Source organism: Schistocerca gregaria, chromosome 10 (genome assembly GCF_023897955.1).
Source record: "Schistocerca gregaria isolate iqSchGreg1 chromosome 10, iqSchGreg1.2, whole genome shotgun sequence".
NCBI classification, from domain to species: Eukaryota; Metazoa; Arthropoda; class Insecta; order Orthoptera; family Acrididae; genus Schistocerca; species Schistocerca gregaria.
The window spans coordinates 184,220,168-184,235,474 of NC_064929.1; the positions used below are offsets into that span (position 1 = coordinate 184,220,168).

A 15,307-nucleotide genomic window follows, 5' to 3' on the forward strand; every position below is an offset into this window, starting at 1 on the left:
GTTGTTCCCTCTATTTGCGAGTGGAACAGGAAAGGAAATGACTAGAAGAGGTACAGGGTACTCTCCGCCATGCACCGTTCGGCGGCTTGCCTAGTATCTATGTAGATTTAGATACAAAATGAGCTGTAGGGAGAGATGGAGTCAGATGCGCCAGCGATAGTGGCATGTGTACTTTACCAGAAAAGTCACCGTCGGTGACACTTTACTATTACACTGGAGAATCCACTACTGCAGCTTTACAATCCTATCGCCATAAGAAAGCTATTCGAACGGATAATGGTTCTTTGACAACTGTCGCTGTGAAGAAAATGATCACGAAGTTCGAAGCCACGTGTTTTAGACGATCGGCCCCGTGGTGGGGGACCAGACAAGCGTGTTACTGCTGTTCGGACAGTTTAGGAAGAAATGGAAACCTTTAGCGGGTTTATATCCGCATGGTGAAGTCAGCACTCGTCACGTCGCACAAGCAGTACACGACCTACTGTATTGAGAGCCCTAAGATGTATTCTCCAATGCTATCCGTACAAAATCCAGCGTTTTCTGATGCGGAGAGTGTTTGCTGTGTGGGCACTTAAAAGAAATGGGGGAAATTGACGACTGATTGCAAAGTATGGGCTACCGAAAATCCTAAAACTGCCGTGGAAAACCCAGTGCGTGACGAGGAAGTCGCGGGTTGGTGTGGATTCACCACATCATTCGTGATTGAACCCTTCTTCTTCGAGGAAATGTGAGTTCCTGCTTTTCAAACTATCAGCGTGACGGGTGCAGGGTACACCGGTGTGTTACAGAATGGCATTACCCCTTGTCTGCCTTTGTAAGTGCAGGATGACGCCCCACTTCACATTGCTCTGGATTGTTACTCCTCAATATTTCACTGTGGTTACTGTTTCCAGCGCTTTGACATCAATACTCTAAGTGTACAGTAGTGGATTTCTTCTCATATGCATGTGCGATGTGTAACATTTATTCACGCTAAGGGCCAACTGCCAGGGACTGCAACATTCATCAGTTCTCTGAGGGTCATTCTGCAAATCAATACTGTCTTCTGGCGTTAATACTTTCTTACAGATCAACTTTGATTCTTACAGACAACCGCATCATCTGCCAACAGCCGTAAAGGGTTTCTCATGCTTTCTACTAGATCATACATACACACAGCAAACAGTAACGTTCCTGTGACACCTCCTTTGGGTACGCCGGAAATTACCTAACATCTATCGATTTTTTTCCGTTGCGGGCGACGTGTTGAGGAAATTTTGAATCCAATCGCAAATCTCACCCGATACTCTGTCAGCTCTTACTTTTTTTCTTAAACTAAACGGCAGTGCGGGACACTGTCAAATGCCTTTCTGAAGTTGAGGAACACGGGATCAACCTGAGAGCCGATGTCTACAGCGATGTGGGTCTCATGGAGTAACTGTGCAAAATGAGTTACGCAAGATCTATGTTGGCAGAATCATTGTTGACTCTTACAGAGCAGATTTTCGATCTCCAAAAAGTCATAATACATGAGTATAAAATATATTCCACAATTCTGTAATAGATCGACGTCGAATATATAGGCGTGTAACTATGTGTGGCTGCCCTACGACCCTTCCTGAAGATTTGAATGGCCAGCGTTTTTTTCCAGTCGCTAGGTACCCGTCTTAGCATAAACTGCAGCTGGAAGAGAAGCAAGTTCTTTCGTATAATTTTTGTATAAACTTATAGTTACCTCTGGTCCTGTTGTCTTTCCACTTCTAAGACTTGTAGTCGCTTTCCGTTCCGCGATCCGCTATCTAAAATTTTCTCATTTCGACGCTCGCACACTGCCTGAAAGGTGGAACCGTATAAGGATCTTCTGCAGTGAAACCATTTCGGTAGACCGAATTGTGTATTTCGGCCTTCTCTCTATTATCTTCCGTTTCGGTGTGTGTAGGGTCACTGAGTGAGTCAATAGATGATTTCGAGCCACTCACTGATTTTACCTAAGACCAAAACCTCTTAGGGTTTTCACTCCGATCGGTAGGTAAAGTTATCGAACTCTTCCCTGATTCCATTCCTTCTACTCATTTTCGCTTCGTTCAGCTTTCGTTTGTCAGCTATGTTTTGACTTCTCCTGAATCTGTGATGAAGCTCTCTTTGCTTACGCAGCAGTTTGCTAACACGGCTATTAAACCACGGTGGGTCTTCCTCATCGCTTAACACCTTTTAATGAGTCACAGTACGACACCTCTTTTCTAGTAGTCTAACGTGGTCTTTCCACTGTTTCCAGCGGTTTATCGCCAATATCTTAATCGATCAGTAATAAAACTCGCCGCCCAACAGGTCACATTTTATTTGTATTCACAATCAACTGCCATTTGCAGCACCAAGCGACTGTCCTCTGCAGGCTTCCTCGTAATTTGTTTTCTGACGTTGCAACATTTCTAAATTCAACACCATTGCTCGCGAAGAATCTCACAGAGCTTCTGATGCTATCCCCAAATCATTTATATAGGGTGCATCATAATGAATAGCGAAAACTGACAAAGGTGATACTATGCGACAATAGAAACGAAAAATTCCAGTATACACGGGTTTACTTTTGCGGTGTAATTGCGAATGTATGTTTATGAGTCAGCACTGCTCTTAAGGCATTTGAAATATAAGCTTTTCGTTGTTGAATCCAGCCAACTGGGATCAATGCACTTACTAGAAAGCATTTGTTGGTCATTGATCTGTAGCATTTAGATTCCTTTTAGAGGACTGTCACATCCGATGAGTGGTTTGGAAAACAGGCAGTGCAGCCGCGACATCGTCTACAGTTCGTTTATAGCATCTCCTCTATACATACAACAGGATATCAGTCTGAAATTATGAAACTGTCTGGTAGATTAAAACTGTATGCCAGATTGGGATTCGAACCTGGGACCTTTGCACTCTGCAGCAAATGCTCTACTGTCTGAGCAACCGAAGCATGACTCATGACCTCTCCTCACATCTCCAACCTTCCTAATTTCCAGTTCTTCTGCAAAACACGTGGGACTAGCACTCCCGGAAGGAAGGATGGGCGATGTTTTCAAAGTGGTTTTTTCGCTCTGCAGCGCTGAGAGATTAATATTGTCTGCAGGACTGAGACTCGAACTTGGGACCTTTGTCTTTCGCAGGCAAGTGCTGTACCGGCTCAGCTACCCAAGCACTACTCACGGCCCGTCCTCTCAGCTTTGAACCTTCCAAACTTCACAGTAGCTCTCGTACGAACCTTGCAAGACTAGAGCTCCTGGAAGGAAGGATACCGTGGAGGCATGGATTTTTGCTCTGTGGGTGAGTGCGCACTGATATGAAACTTCCTGCCGGATTAAAAACTGTGTGCCGGACCGCTTGCCTGTGTACGTCAAAGGTCCAGAGTTCAAGTCACAGTCTGGCACACAGTTTTAATGTGGCAGGAAGTTTCAGTTCTTTCTACATTTAGTCCAAGGCTCATACAACTATGGTACTTGGCTGTGACACATCGTGCAAAAATTACTTTCATACTTAAGTTTTGGGTACCAGCGTAGTTCCCGCCCCCCTGAAATCGGCTCTGGCGTTCACCAAACCGACCAGCACTAGCTGAACGGATGCGGTGAGGAAATGGCACAGTACGCCACAGAGATAGACAAAGCACCCTCCGCCACACACCACAAGGTGGTCTGCAGAGTGTAGATGTCGACGCACGACGGCGTCCACCTGAACGGTCGAGTTGCCACCGCAGACGTTACTCACCCGTCTGGGAACGACTGCGGAGAGAGTGCACGCGCTGATCCGGCGGCAACTGGTGCCCAACTGAAGGTTGCTCTGCCCGTGGCACTCGTCAATGGCGGCGTCAGCGCGCGGTCTGACTCATCGTCAAGCAGACGGGGCAACAGGGGCGTGATTCAGGGGGCACAGCTCGACTCGTCTGGTCTCCAACGCCCACGCAGCTCGCTGGCTGCCCGGAGGACGTTTCGGTTCGGAATTCCCCACGGCCCATTCACACGGCCGTTGCGTAACCGCGCGGCCAAACTCCTCTACTGCGCGCTAAACTACGCTCGGCGGTGGGCGTCCGTAAACACGTCCCTCTGACACTTCTGCGAACCGTGGAGTCAGTGTTTACTCAACACTCCGTGTATTAATAACACACGAGGTGCGCAAAGTTGCCATTTACGGACCCCACAGCGGTACTATCAGGTACACGCACTCCCTCAACCCTAAACCTGTGACACTCGTTAGTATACGGGGCGTACCATAACTAATGGCGCCAACAGTTGAAACAACTACAACAGACACAGTAAACATAGAGCTGCACAGTGTCCATTCTTCCTGTAGTAGTAGTCCCACAACCTTTGCGGGAGACCTTCTGTAAGATTTGGAAGGCAGGAGACGAGGTACTGGTGGAGGTACAGGTGTGAGGACGGGTCGTGAGTCTTGATTGGATAGCTCAGGTGGTAGAGCACTTGCCAGAAAAGGCAAAGGTTCCAGGTTCGAATCCCGATCTGGCATACAGTTTTAATCTGCCAGCAAGTTTCATAACTGCAAACTGATATACTGTTTTATGATAGAGGTCATGCTATAAACCAACTGCAGAGGATGTAGGGACTGCGGTGCTCGTTTTCCAAACCAGTCGTCGTATCTGAGCGTCTTCTGAAAGGAACTTTGTCGGTACAACGGCACGTCATGAACGTTCTGCGTCTTCACGTGTTCCCACTCATGTGGCATACGAATGCACAGTTTCGCGGCGATGTATAGTGATAAAATTTTCTTGGGCTTCCAGCCGCGTCCAGTGGTTTAAAATCCACTAGCTTTCGGCCGAGCATCGTTTATATAAGGACGGCAGCGGCAATCATTCGACAGTCAATACTTGACAATAGCCGAGGAGAAATCGGCCGAAAGCTCGTGGACTTTAAACCACTGGACGCGGCTGGAAGCCCGAGGAAATTTTATCACTCATGTGACAGTATCGCTGTGCCGTTTTTTTAAAAAAAATGGCTCTGAGCACTATGGGACTTAACATCTGAAGTCATCAGGACATCACACACATCCATGCCCGAGGCAGGATTCGAACCTGCGACCGTGGCGGTCGCGCTGTTACAGACTGAAGCGCCTAGAACCGCTCGGCCACACTGGTCGGCGCCGTTTTTAAACACGATAATGTTCTTCCACCCATGGGACCTTGGTGCATGAACTTTGGCGTGATGTTGCGGCACCCCTGTGGCCACCTAGATCCGCAATCTGTTCCAGACAGAGCGTTTGTGGATCAGATCAGACATCAACCACGTCCCGATGCCAGTACTCAGGATTTCAAGCAACAGTTACTCGTATTACAGCTGCGGAGTATCTTGCCTCAGGAGAGGACACAACGTCTTTATGACACACTTCCCAACTGAATGGCCAGATCGGGTGCTACTTCATACTGATAAGTGGGCCTACACTGTCAAGTTCTTTGTAAATGAGATTCCATTTTGTAATCACAGAAATAACATCACATTATGTCTCAATCCGCGAAGTTTCATTTCGTTTCCTCCACTCCGCCTGGGAGCTTCGCTTTCTTTGTCAGGTCGTGTACTGACTCGTTTTGAATATAATTTGGGTCACATCTCTCAGTTGTTGCAACCTGTATTAGAACTTTAATACATTGTTCCATAAAGTTAGCTCATTCTAACGCACGGAAGTCGCTGAATTCCGCATATCAGTTATTTCTCTTCTTGGGACGCATAGAAGATGAATCATTTTACGTAAAACGTTATGTAATATTTCCGAGGAACGTCGCGTGTGACGTCACTGTCTTTTTCTATATACGAGGTCGAATGGTTGAAACACGCTAAGTACTTGTCTAAGAAGTAATGCAAACTTAGTATGTCAACATTTATCTCAGTTATGTAAGTGTTTAGGGTGAATTCTGTACTGGTTTCGCGAAACCATTTCAGCTGCATAAGTGATGCGTGACAGAATATTACGCAACATGCTACATTCCTCATGAAAGAAAAGACAGAACTTCCGCCTAGGTTTTGACAAAGGTTTGTTTTGTTGCAAAGAGGTTACTACCAAAATTATCGAGTAACACAACTGACGAAAGTGAACTACCGCAGTATGGGAAATACAAAAAAAAAAGTTGTATAATATCAAGAATTGACGGTAGTGTATCTTACCGCATTTTGGAAGCACAGCCAGACACCATTGTATCGCCTTACCTGCAAACAAGAGGGTACTATTTTAGCTTTACGGCGCTGATATGTTAATCAGCTGATTTCATAACAGAAAATAAACGTTTCGGCTTGTATTTAAGTATATTCACTTTTATTTATATAGTTTTCAATTGCGCAGCTTGCTGATCAGCATGGAAATCTATCTGGACCACAATGCTGTGAAGTTTCATGTTCACACAAACCTTAGTCTCAACGGACTGACATCTAAAAGCGGTAGTTGCGCGCCGTTTTCCGGTTTTCAACATTACTATGCGATAAATATGTGAATTACTTTATTTCTGTTGATCTTAAATTTTAATACCAAGACATATCCAATATTCTTGGAAAATAGATCTGCGGAATGAATAAAACTACTACTACTACACACTGGGGTGACAGGAGTCACGGGATGGGGATACGCACGGATGCAGAAGGCGGTAGTATCACATACACAAGGTATAAATGGGCGCTGTACTGGCGGAGCTGTTATTTGTACTCAGGTGTTGCATGTGAAAAGGTTTCAGATGTGAACATGGCAGCACGACGTGAATTAACAGACTTCGAACGTGGAACGATAGTGGTAGCTACACGTATGGGACATTCCATTTCGAAAATCGCTAGGAAATTCAACATTCCGAGATGCACAGTGTCAAGAGCGTGCCGAGAATACTAAATTTCAGGCATTGGCCCTCACCATGGACAACACATTGGCCGAGGGTCTCCACTTACGACCGAGAGCAGCGGTGTTGGCATATCTTTGCTGGCAGACAAGTGACGCTGGGTGAAATAACAGCAGAAATCAGTGTGGGACGTACGACGAACGCGTCTGTTAGGACTCTGCGGTGAAGTTTGGGTTAGTGGGCTATGGCAGCAGACGCTTGACGTGAGTGCCTTTGTTAAAAGACTGCTGCGCTTCTCCTGGGCTGGTGAGCTTATCGGTTGGACCGTAGACGACTGAAAAACCGCGGCCTGGTCAGATGAATCCCAATTCCATTTGATAAGAGCTGATTGTAGGGGTCGAGTGTGGCGCAGACACGACCCATCAAGTCGTGGACCCAAGTTATCAACAGACTGCGCAAGCAGGTGGTGGCTCCATAATTGGGTAGGCTGTGTTTACATGGAAGTTACTGGGTCCTCTGATCCCACTGAACCAATCACTGACTGGAAATGGTTATCTTCAGCTATTTGGACACCATCTGCAGCCATTTTTGAACTTGTTCCCAGAAAACGATGGAATTTTTATGGATGACAATGCGCCATGTCATCAGGCCACAACTGTTCGCGATGGGTATTCTGGATAATTCGAGCGCATGATCTGGACAGCTAGATCGCGCAATATGAATCCCATCGAACATTTATTTGGCATAATCGAGAGGTCAGTGCGTGCACAAAATCCTGCACCGACAACACTTTCGCAATCACGGACGCCAATAGAGGCAGCATGGCCCAGTATTTCCGCAGGGGACTTCCAACGACTTGTTGAGTGCATGCCAAATCTAGGTGGTGCATTATGCCGGACAAAAGGAGGTTCGACACGTTATTGGGAGGTGCCCCACGACGAATGCTCAAGTGTACATAATGACATAGTTTTCACCTACCGACAACTACTGATCCGCGTCTGTTACACGGATACTAGAAAATCAGTTACCTTCAGAAACAAATTGTGCAAGATTCTTTAAATACGAATACTGATGACAATGCTTCGCAGACAGCTTTTAGCGAAGATACAAACCAACACTTTATGACCGCTGCTCACCGCGAGACAGAATGTAGACTGATGGCGTTGGGGGCTCGTGGCGCGCTATTGAATGAAGATCAACCGGACCAAAGACGATGCGTGCTGCAAACAGAGAAACCTACTCTGGCGGATGTTGCTGTGGTGTGCATATGTGGAAAGTAGCTGAAGGACAGAGGAATCACGAACAGGCGACAAGGCGTTGGGAAGTGGATGTCGGACGCTTGGACGCTATACGAAGCCGGATAAAGGGTGTTCTGTGGCAGACCTGGCGACAGAGTTCAGTGTTGTTGGAGACAAAAGTGTTCCGTTCCGGAGCACTTTGCTCACAGCACGTTCCTGAATTTGGGGTTCCGCAGCGGACGAACCCTGCACATCCCCATATTGACCCTGCAACGTCGTCAACTGTGGTTGCACTGGGCACGGGACAATCGGAACTGGACCGTGGAACAGTGGACATGTGTCGCCTGGTCGGATGTCTCGCGCTTGTTAATAAACGAGGTCAATTGTCATGTGCGGATATGGAGTCATCGAGGAGAACCTATGCTCGAAACCTGCACCGCGCCACCGACAGAGACCGATGTGGGCTGTACTATGTAAAGGAACATATTCGCGTAGGCTTCCATGGGACCTCGTGTTGCGATCTTCAGTTATTTCTTTGTGCAATCCCCCAGGCTCACTGTTGAGATAGAAAGTCTTGCGTCAGTGGGAGGACGAGTAAACTGTGTCTAGTAAAGCCACAACGCGGCCGTGGCGTACCTCCTTCAGCCACGTCGACGGGGCGAGGTCCTTCTGCCTTCGCATCGGCTACTGCCCTATGACGCTCCGGCGAGAGGACCCTCCAATGTGTGGTACTTGCGGCTTCAGGTCACCGTCCCTGCGTTTCATTTTCCGACCAGCGGGCCGCGGCGGATTTTCCGACGGCTCCGCCCTCTGGTTTAAGTAACGTTCAAACATATGCGTTTCGAGTTTTAAAGTTTTGTGAACTGTCCAATATTTTTCCGGAGATTTTAGGGGAATGGTTTTAAAGTGGTCAGCCAGTGACATTTCCCTGTCCCTGCCTCTCTTTTAGCTTCTCTGTCGCTTTACTTGTGTTTTAATCTCCTGTACAGCACATTTCTTGATTGTCTTAGCGCATATGTTAACATTTCGCTATTTTACCCACATTCGTTTCTTTTAATGTGCGTAAGGGCGCGGATAACCTCCTCGCTCTTGAGCGCCCGTTAACTCCAAACACACACACACACACACAAACTCAAACACGCACACTGTGGGACCTGAGGCGGCATTCGGAAGCACCATGACAGCTGTGGACTATATGAATATTACTGCGGAGCGCCTGCATCCCTTCATACTTTACGTCCTCCTCGATGGCGAAAGAACCTTCCAGAAGGCAAACTGTCCATTTCACATGGCAAGAACCGTGCTACAGTGGTTTCAGCAGAGCCCTGCTATTGAACTCTCTTTGATCTCCTCCACCAAATTTGTGTAATTTGCACACAGTGAAACATATCTGGGACACTGTGTGTTGGCAGTTCCACCTCACTCACCCCTCCCCCCCCCCCCCCCCCAAAAAAAAAACTTCCAACGCGTAATTCAAATGGTTCAAATGGCTCTGAGCACTATGGGACTTAACATCTATGGTCGTCAGTCCCCTAGAGCTTAGAACTACTTAAACCTAACTAACCTAACGACATCACACAACACCCAGTCATCACGACCAACGCGTAATTCATGGGAACTGCGTGACCCGTGTGTATATCTGTTGCCACGTACCTCCGGAAACCTACCAGGTACCTTCTGAATTCATTCGACACAGAACCGCTGCTGTAGTGCATTCGAAATGTGGACGAACACGCTGGCAAAATGCTGGCCACAACATTTTGGCTCATCAGTATGAGTCGGAGATCGGAGCACAGCTGCCTGAAGAATCCTACCATCGACTGAAACCTCTCCTGATATGTTGCCATCTACGATGAAAAACTGAAGACGTGCGGAAATCTGTAACACCAACACCATAGTGTCCAATCGTTCAGAGATATTGTATTGTCTGTATTTTATGGATATTTTGTTACTATTAGTGTTTTTTCTGTTTCTGCACCAAATACGGACGACGAGTACACGTCCATCACTAGATACGAAGACGAAGTAAATATTCCAAGATTCAAATGAAGAACAATTGCCAACCTGAGTACCTTACACGTTGATATCGTCAGTGTAACAAAGCAACTTAAATCACTTAATAAAAGCAAGTCTTGCGGTCCAGATAGCGCACCAACTGGGTTCTTTTCAGACTATGCTGATACAATAGCCCCATACTTAGCAATCATAAACAACCGTTCTGTCGGTGAAAGATCCGTACCTAAAGACTGGAAAGCAGCTCACGCCGCACCAGTATACAAGGAACCAAATAGGAATAATCCGCTGAATTGATCAATCCACCGACGTCAGTTAGCACTACGATTTTGGAAGATCTACTGTGTTCGAACATTATCAATTAGCTCGAAGAAAACTACTGCTACAGAACTAGGATGGATCCAGACAATATCTTTCTTGTGAAACACAACTGGCTTTTCACACACACGAAGTAATGTGAGCTGTCGACATGAGCTCTCAAATTAATTCTCTGTTTCAAGGATGATTCTGACACCGTTCCTTACAAGCGAATTCAAATGAAATTTCGTGTCTATGGAGTATTGTCTTATTTATGCAACTTCATTCGTGATTTCCTGTCAAAAGGTTACCGTTCGTAGTAATGGTCGGGAGGCCATTTAATGAAACAGAAGTGATATCTGAGTTTCCGCTAGGATGGCCTTTCCCAAGAAAGAACTTCTGCTGTTCATAATCTATATAAACTATTTAGGAGACACTCTGAGCAGTCTTCTTAGATGCTGACCTTTACGTCTAGTTAAGTCATCATACGATCAGAAAGGGGTTACAAAATTATTTAGATATGAGATCTGCATAGTGCGAAAAGTGGCAACTGATCTTGAGCAATGCAAGTGTGTGATTCTCCACATGAGTACGGAAATAATTCCGTTACAACACGTGAGGCAATACTGACCCTACGACATATCTTAGAAGCTAGATTAAGGAAAGGCAAACATATGTTTCTAGCAGTTGTAGACTTACAGAAAGTTTTTGACAATGTTGACTGGAATACGCTCTTTCAAATTCTGAAGGCGGCAGGGGTAAAATACAGGGAGCGAAAGGCTGTTTACAATTTGTACAGAAACCAGATGGCAGTTATAAGAGTCGAGGGACATGTGAGCGAAGCAGTGGTTGGAAAGGGAGTGAGACAGGGTTGTAGCCTATCCCCGATGTTATTCAATCTGTATATTGAGCCAGCAGTGAAGGAAACAAAAGAAAAATTCGGAGTAGGTATTAAAATCCATGGAGAAGAAATAAAAACTGTGAGGCTCGCCGATGACATTGTAATTCTGTCAGAGACAGCAAAGGACTCGGAAGGGCAGTTGAATGGAGTAGATAGTGTCTTGAAAGGAGGGTAGAAGATGAACATCAACAAAAGCAAAACGAGGATAATGGAATGTAGTCGAATAAAGTCGGGTGATGCTGAGGGAATTAGATTAGGAAATGAGACACTTAAAGTAGTAAAGGAATTCTGCTATTTGGGGAGCAAAATAACTGATGATGGTCGAAGTAGAGAGGATATAAAATGTAGACTGGCAATGGCAAGGAAAGAGTTTCTGAAGAAGAGAAATTTGTTAACATCGAGTATAGATTTAAGTGTCAGGAAGTCATTTCTGAAAGTATTTGTATGGAGTGTAGCCATGTATGGAAGTGAAACATGGACGATAAATAGTTTGGACAAGAAGAGAATAGAGGCTTTTGAAATGTGGTGCTACAGAAGAATGCTGAAAATTAGATGGGTAGATCACATAACTAATGAGGAAGTACTGAATAGGTATGGGGATAAGTTTGTGCACAACTTGACTAGAAGAATGGATCGGTTGGTAGGACATGTTCTGAGGCATCAAGGGATCACCAATTTAGTATTGGAGGGCAGTGTGGAGGGTAAAAATCGTCAAGAGTTACCAAGAGATGAATACACTAAGCAGATTCAGAAAGATGTAGGTTGCAGTAGGTACTGGGAGATGAAGAAGCTTGCACAGGATAGAGTAGCATGGAGAGCTGCATCAAACCAGTCTCAGGACTGAAGACCACAACAACAACAACATTTCGGTTAGACGATAAACTACGCGAATTTAAAGGTCGGTGACTGAACAGAATAGCTGATAACTACAGTTTCGAACAATTTAAATTGGAAAGATCGCGTAGAAAATCATTGTCTGCGTTTTGATGGCCCAACTCTTACAAGACGCAAGGAACCTACTGAAGAAGCTCTTTACACTACACTCGTCCGTCTTCCTCTGGAGCACTGCTGAGCAGTGTGGGATCCTTACCAGATAGGACTTAAGGGCGACATTCAAAGAAAGGGCGCCCGTTCTGCATTATTCGATAGGGGATAGAGTGCCACGAATAAGATAGGCGAGACACGGTGTCAGTCATTAAAACGAAGACATTTTTCGTCTTGCGAGTTCTTTTCACGAGGTTTCCTTCGAAATCCAAAAATATTTTGTTGTACCCACCAACACAGGGAAAAATGATCGTCACAATAAATAAAACAAATTTAGAGCTGGCATCGAAAGATTTAGATCTTCACTTTTCCCGCTTGCTATTCGAGAGTGGAACGGTGTAAACCTGTGCAAACACGTGTGTGTGAATTGCACAGTAACCAACTAGATGTAGATGAACAAAAGAGATGCTTGTCAATTACGAGACTCAGGGCACCGCCCGCACACATGGACTACAAACAACTACGGAGATCCGTCAAGCTGACTGATGCCTCCGTGACCAAATAATCCTGCGGTGTAACAGTCTCCTGTCTGTAACGACAGTCCAGAGGACCCCGCTGCCGTTTAGCAGACGTAGCACCTCTGCAACCATGCTGATGTCTCAGAACGGTTAAGAAGGACTATAGTCCGATTCACGAACCATGGCGGTTTTCGCAGGTCGGGCCATGGGCAAGGGTTGTAGTGTTGCCGATTGGAAGCGACAATAGCGGTAAGCACACAGCGGGTGTGTTATAATTAAAACATAGCCACTTACAGAAGTCCAGCGTGGGCGGTAATATTGTTTGGCAACGATAATTTGTAGGTATGTAATGCGTTAAGGCGGAAATATGTAAAATGTAAAAAAAATTGTTCCAATTTTGACCAGGTGCTAATATGGCGCTGCGAATACGATTAGTAATGGGACGTGGGCAGAAAAGTTCAAACAAGTGAAAAAGACAATTACTACACTTATGGAAATGGAAAAAAGATCACATTGACACCGGTGTGTCAGACCCACCATACTTGCTCCGGACACTGCGAGAGGGCTGTACAAGCAATGATCAAACGCACGGCACAGCGGACACACCAGGAACCGCGGTGTTGACCGTCGAATGGCGCTAGCTGCGCTGCATTTGTGCACCGCCGCCGTCAGTGTCAGCCAGTTTGCCGTGGCATACGGAGCTCCATCGCAGTCCTTAACACTGGTAGCATGCCGCGACAGCGTGGACGTGAACCGTATGTGCAGTTGACGGACTTTGAGCGAGGGCGTATAGTGGGCATGCGGGAGGCCGGGTGGACGTACCGCCGAATTGCTCAACACGTGGGGCGTGAGGTCTCCACAGTACATCGATGTTGTCGCCAGTGGTCAAGGAAGGTGCACGTGCCCGTCGACCTGGGACCGGACCGCAGCGACGCACGGATGCACGCCAAGACCGTAGGATCCTACGTAGTGCCGTAGGGGACCGCACCGCCACTTCCCAGCAAATTAGGGACACTGTTGCTCCTGGGATATCGGCGAGGACCATTCGCAACCGTCTCCATGAAGCTGGGCTACGGTCCCGCACACCGTTAGGCCGTCTTCCGCTCACGCCCCAACATCGTGCAGCCCGCCTCCAGTGGTGTCGCGACAGGCGTGAATGGAGGGACGAATGGAGACGTGTCGCCTTCAGCGATGAGAGTCGCTTCTGCCTTGGTGCCAATGATGGTCGTATGCGTGTTTGGCGCCGTGCAGGTGAGCGCCACAATCAGGACTGCATACGACCGAGGCACACAGGGCCAACACCCGGCATCATGGTGTGGGGGGCGATCCCCTACACTGGCCGTACACCTCTGGTGATCGTCGAGGGGACACTGAATAGTGCACGGTACATCCAAACCGTCATCGAACCCATCGTTCTACCATTCCTAGACCGGCAAGGGAAATTGCTGTTCCAACAGGACAATGCACGTCCGCATGTATCCCGTGCCACCCAACGTGCTCTAGAAGGTGTAAGACAACTACCCTGGCCAGCAAGATCTCCGGGTCTGTCCCCCATTGAGCATGTTTGGGACTGGATGAAGCGTCGTCTCACGCGGTCTGCACGTCCAGCACGAACGCTGGTCCAACTGAGGCGCCAGGTGGAAATGGCATGGCAAGCCGTTCCACAGGACTACATCCAGCATCTCAACGATCGTCTCCATGGGAGAATAGCAGCCTGCATTGCTGCGAAAGGTGGATACACACTGTACTAGTGCCGACATTGTGCATGCTCTGTTGCCTGTGTCTATGTGCCTGTGGTTCTGTCAATGTGATTATGTGCTGTATCTGACCCCAGGAATGTGTCCATTAAGGTTCCCCTTCCTGGGACAATGAATTCACGTTGTTCTTATTTCAATTTCCAGGAGTGTATTTTACTAAACGTTATTGCTTGTCATATGACACTGTGAATGTCAACGGTCGTACAAGGAGAGTACAGCGACAGATTTCCACCAGGTGGTCAAAATTGGAACTAATTTTTTCCAGTGTAAATGGGTTCCGCATTTATACATGAGAGTATCTAACAAGTTTCCCTGCCACACGATACTTACAGTCCACAATGAACGCCCTTGAGTAGCTGCACTTTTATTACAACCGTCCGGTAGATGTGCTTTGCACTTGACAAAAGCCGGCCGCGGTGGTCTCGCGGTTAAGGCGCTCAGTCCGGAACCGCGTGACTGCTACGGTCGCAGGTTCGAATCCTGCCTCGGGCATGGATGTGTGTGATGTCCTTAGGTTAGTTAGGTTTAAGTAGTTCTAAGTTCTAGGGGACTGATGACCACAGATGTTAAGTCCCATAGTGCTCAGAACCATTTGAACTTGGCAAAAGCGTGTAACCCGCAAATTACGTTTCGCTTGCTTATGCAAAATTTGTCGCTTACCACCGCCATCGGCGATGACAACTCCCAACACATGGAATAAAAATTCATAAAAATCTCTCTAAGACCACGTTTAACGATAACATTGGCTGCGACATTGAGAGTAGAGTGCTCAGAACGATACTGAACGCTCACTGTCCACAGCTCCTGGACTAGTGGCT

At 46.8% G+C, this 15,307-nt stretch overlaps 1 protein-coding gene across 7 annotated transcripts in view; it reads right to left on the bottom strand.

Annotated features, from left to right (window-relative positions):
* The window catches only part of LOC126293313 (angiotensin-converting enzyme-like), a 270,653-nt gene that overhangs the window by 137,207 nt on the left and 118,139 nt on the right, over nt 1-15,307 (bottom strand). For 3 of the 7 annotated variants that reach the window (XM_049986454.1, XM_049986453.1, XM_049986455.1), the window contains exon 2: nt 6,126-6,167. The exons of 2 other annotated variants lie outside the window; for them this stretch is intronic. In XM_049986454.1, coding sequence (XP_049842411.1) covers nt 6,126-6,154 — 29 coding nt within the window. In that variant the 5' untranslated portion in view covers nt 6,155-6,167. Of the gene's footprint in view, nt 1-3,723; nt 3,864-6,125; nt 6,168-15,307 lie in introns of those variants that run through there. 2 more of the 7 variants (XM_049986459.1, XM_049986457.1) reach the window with 2 other exon arrangements.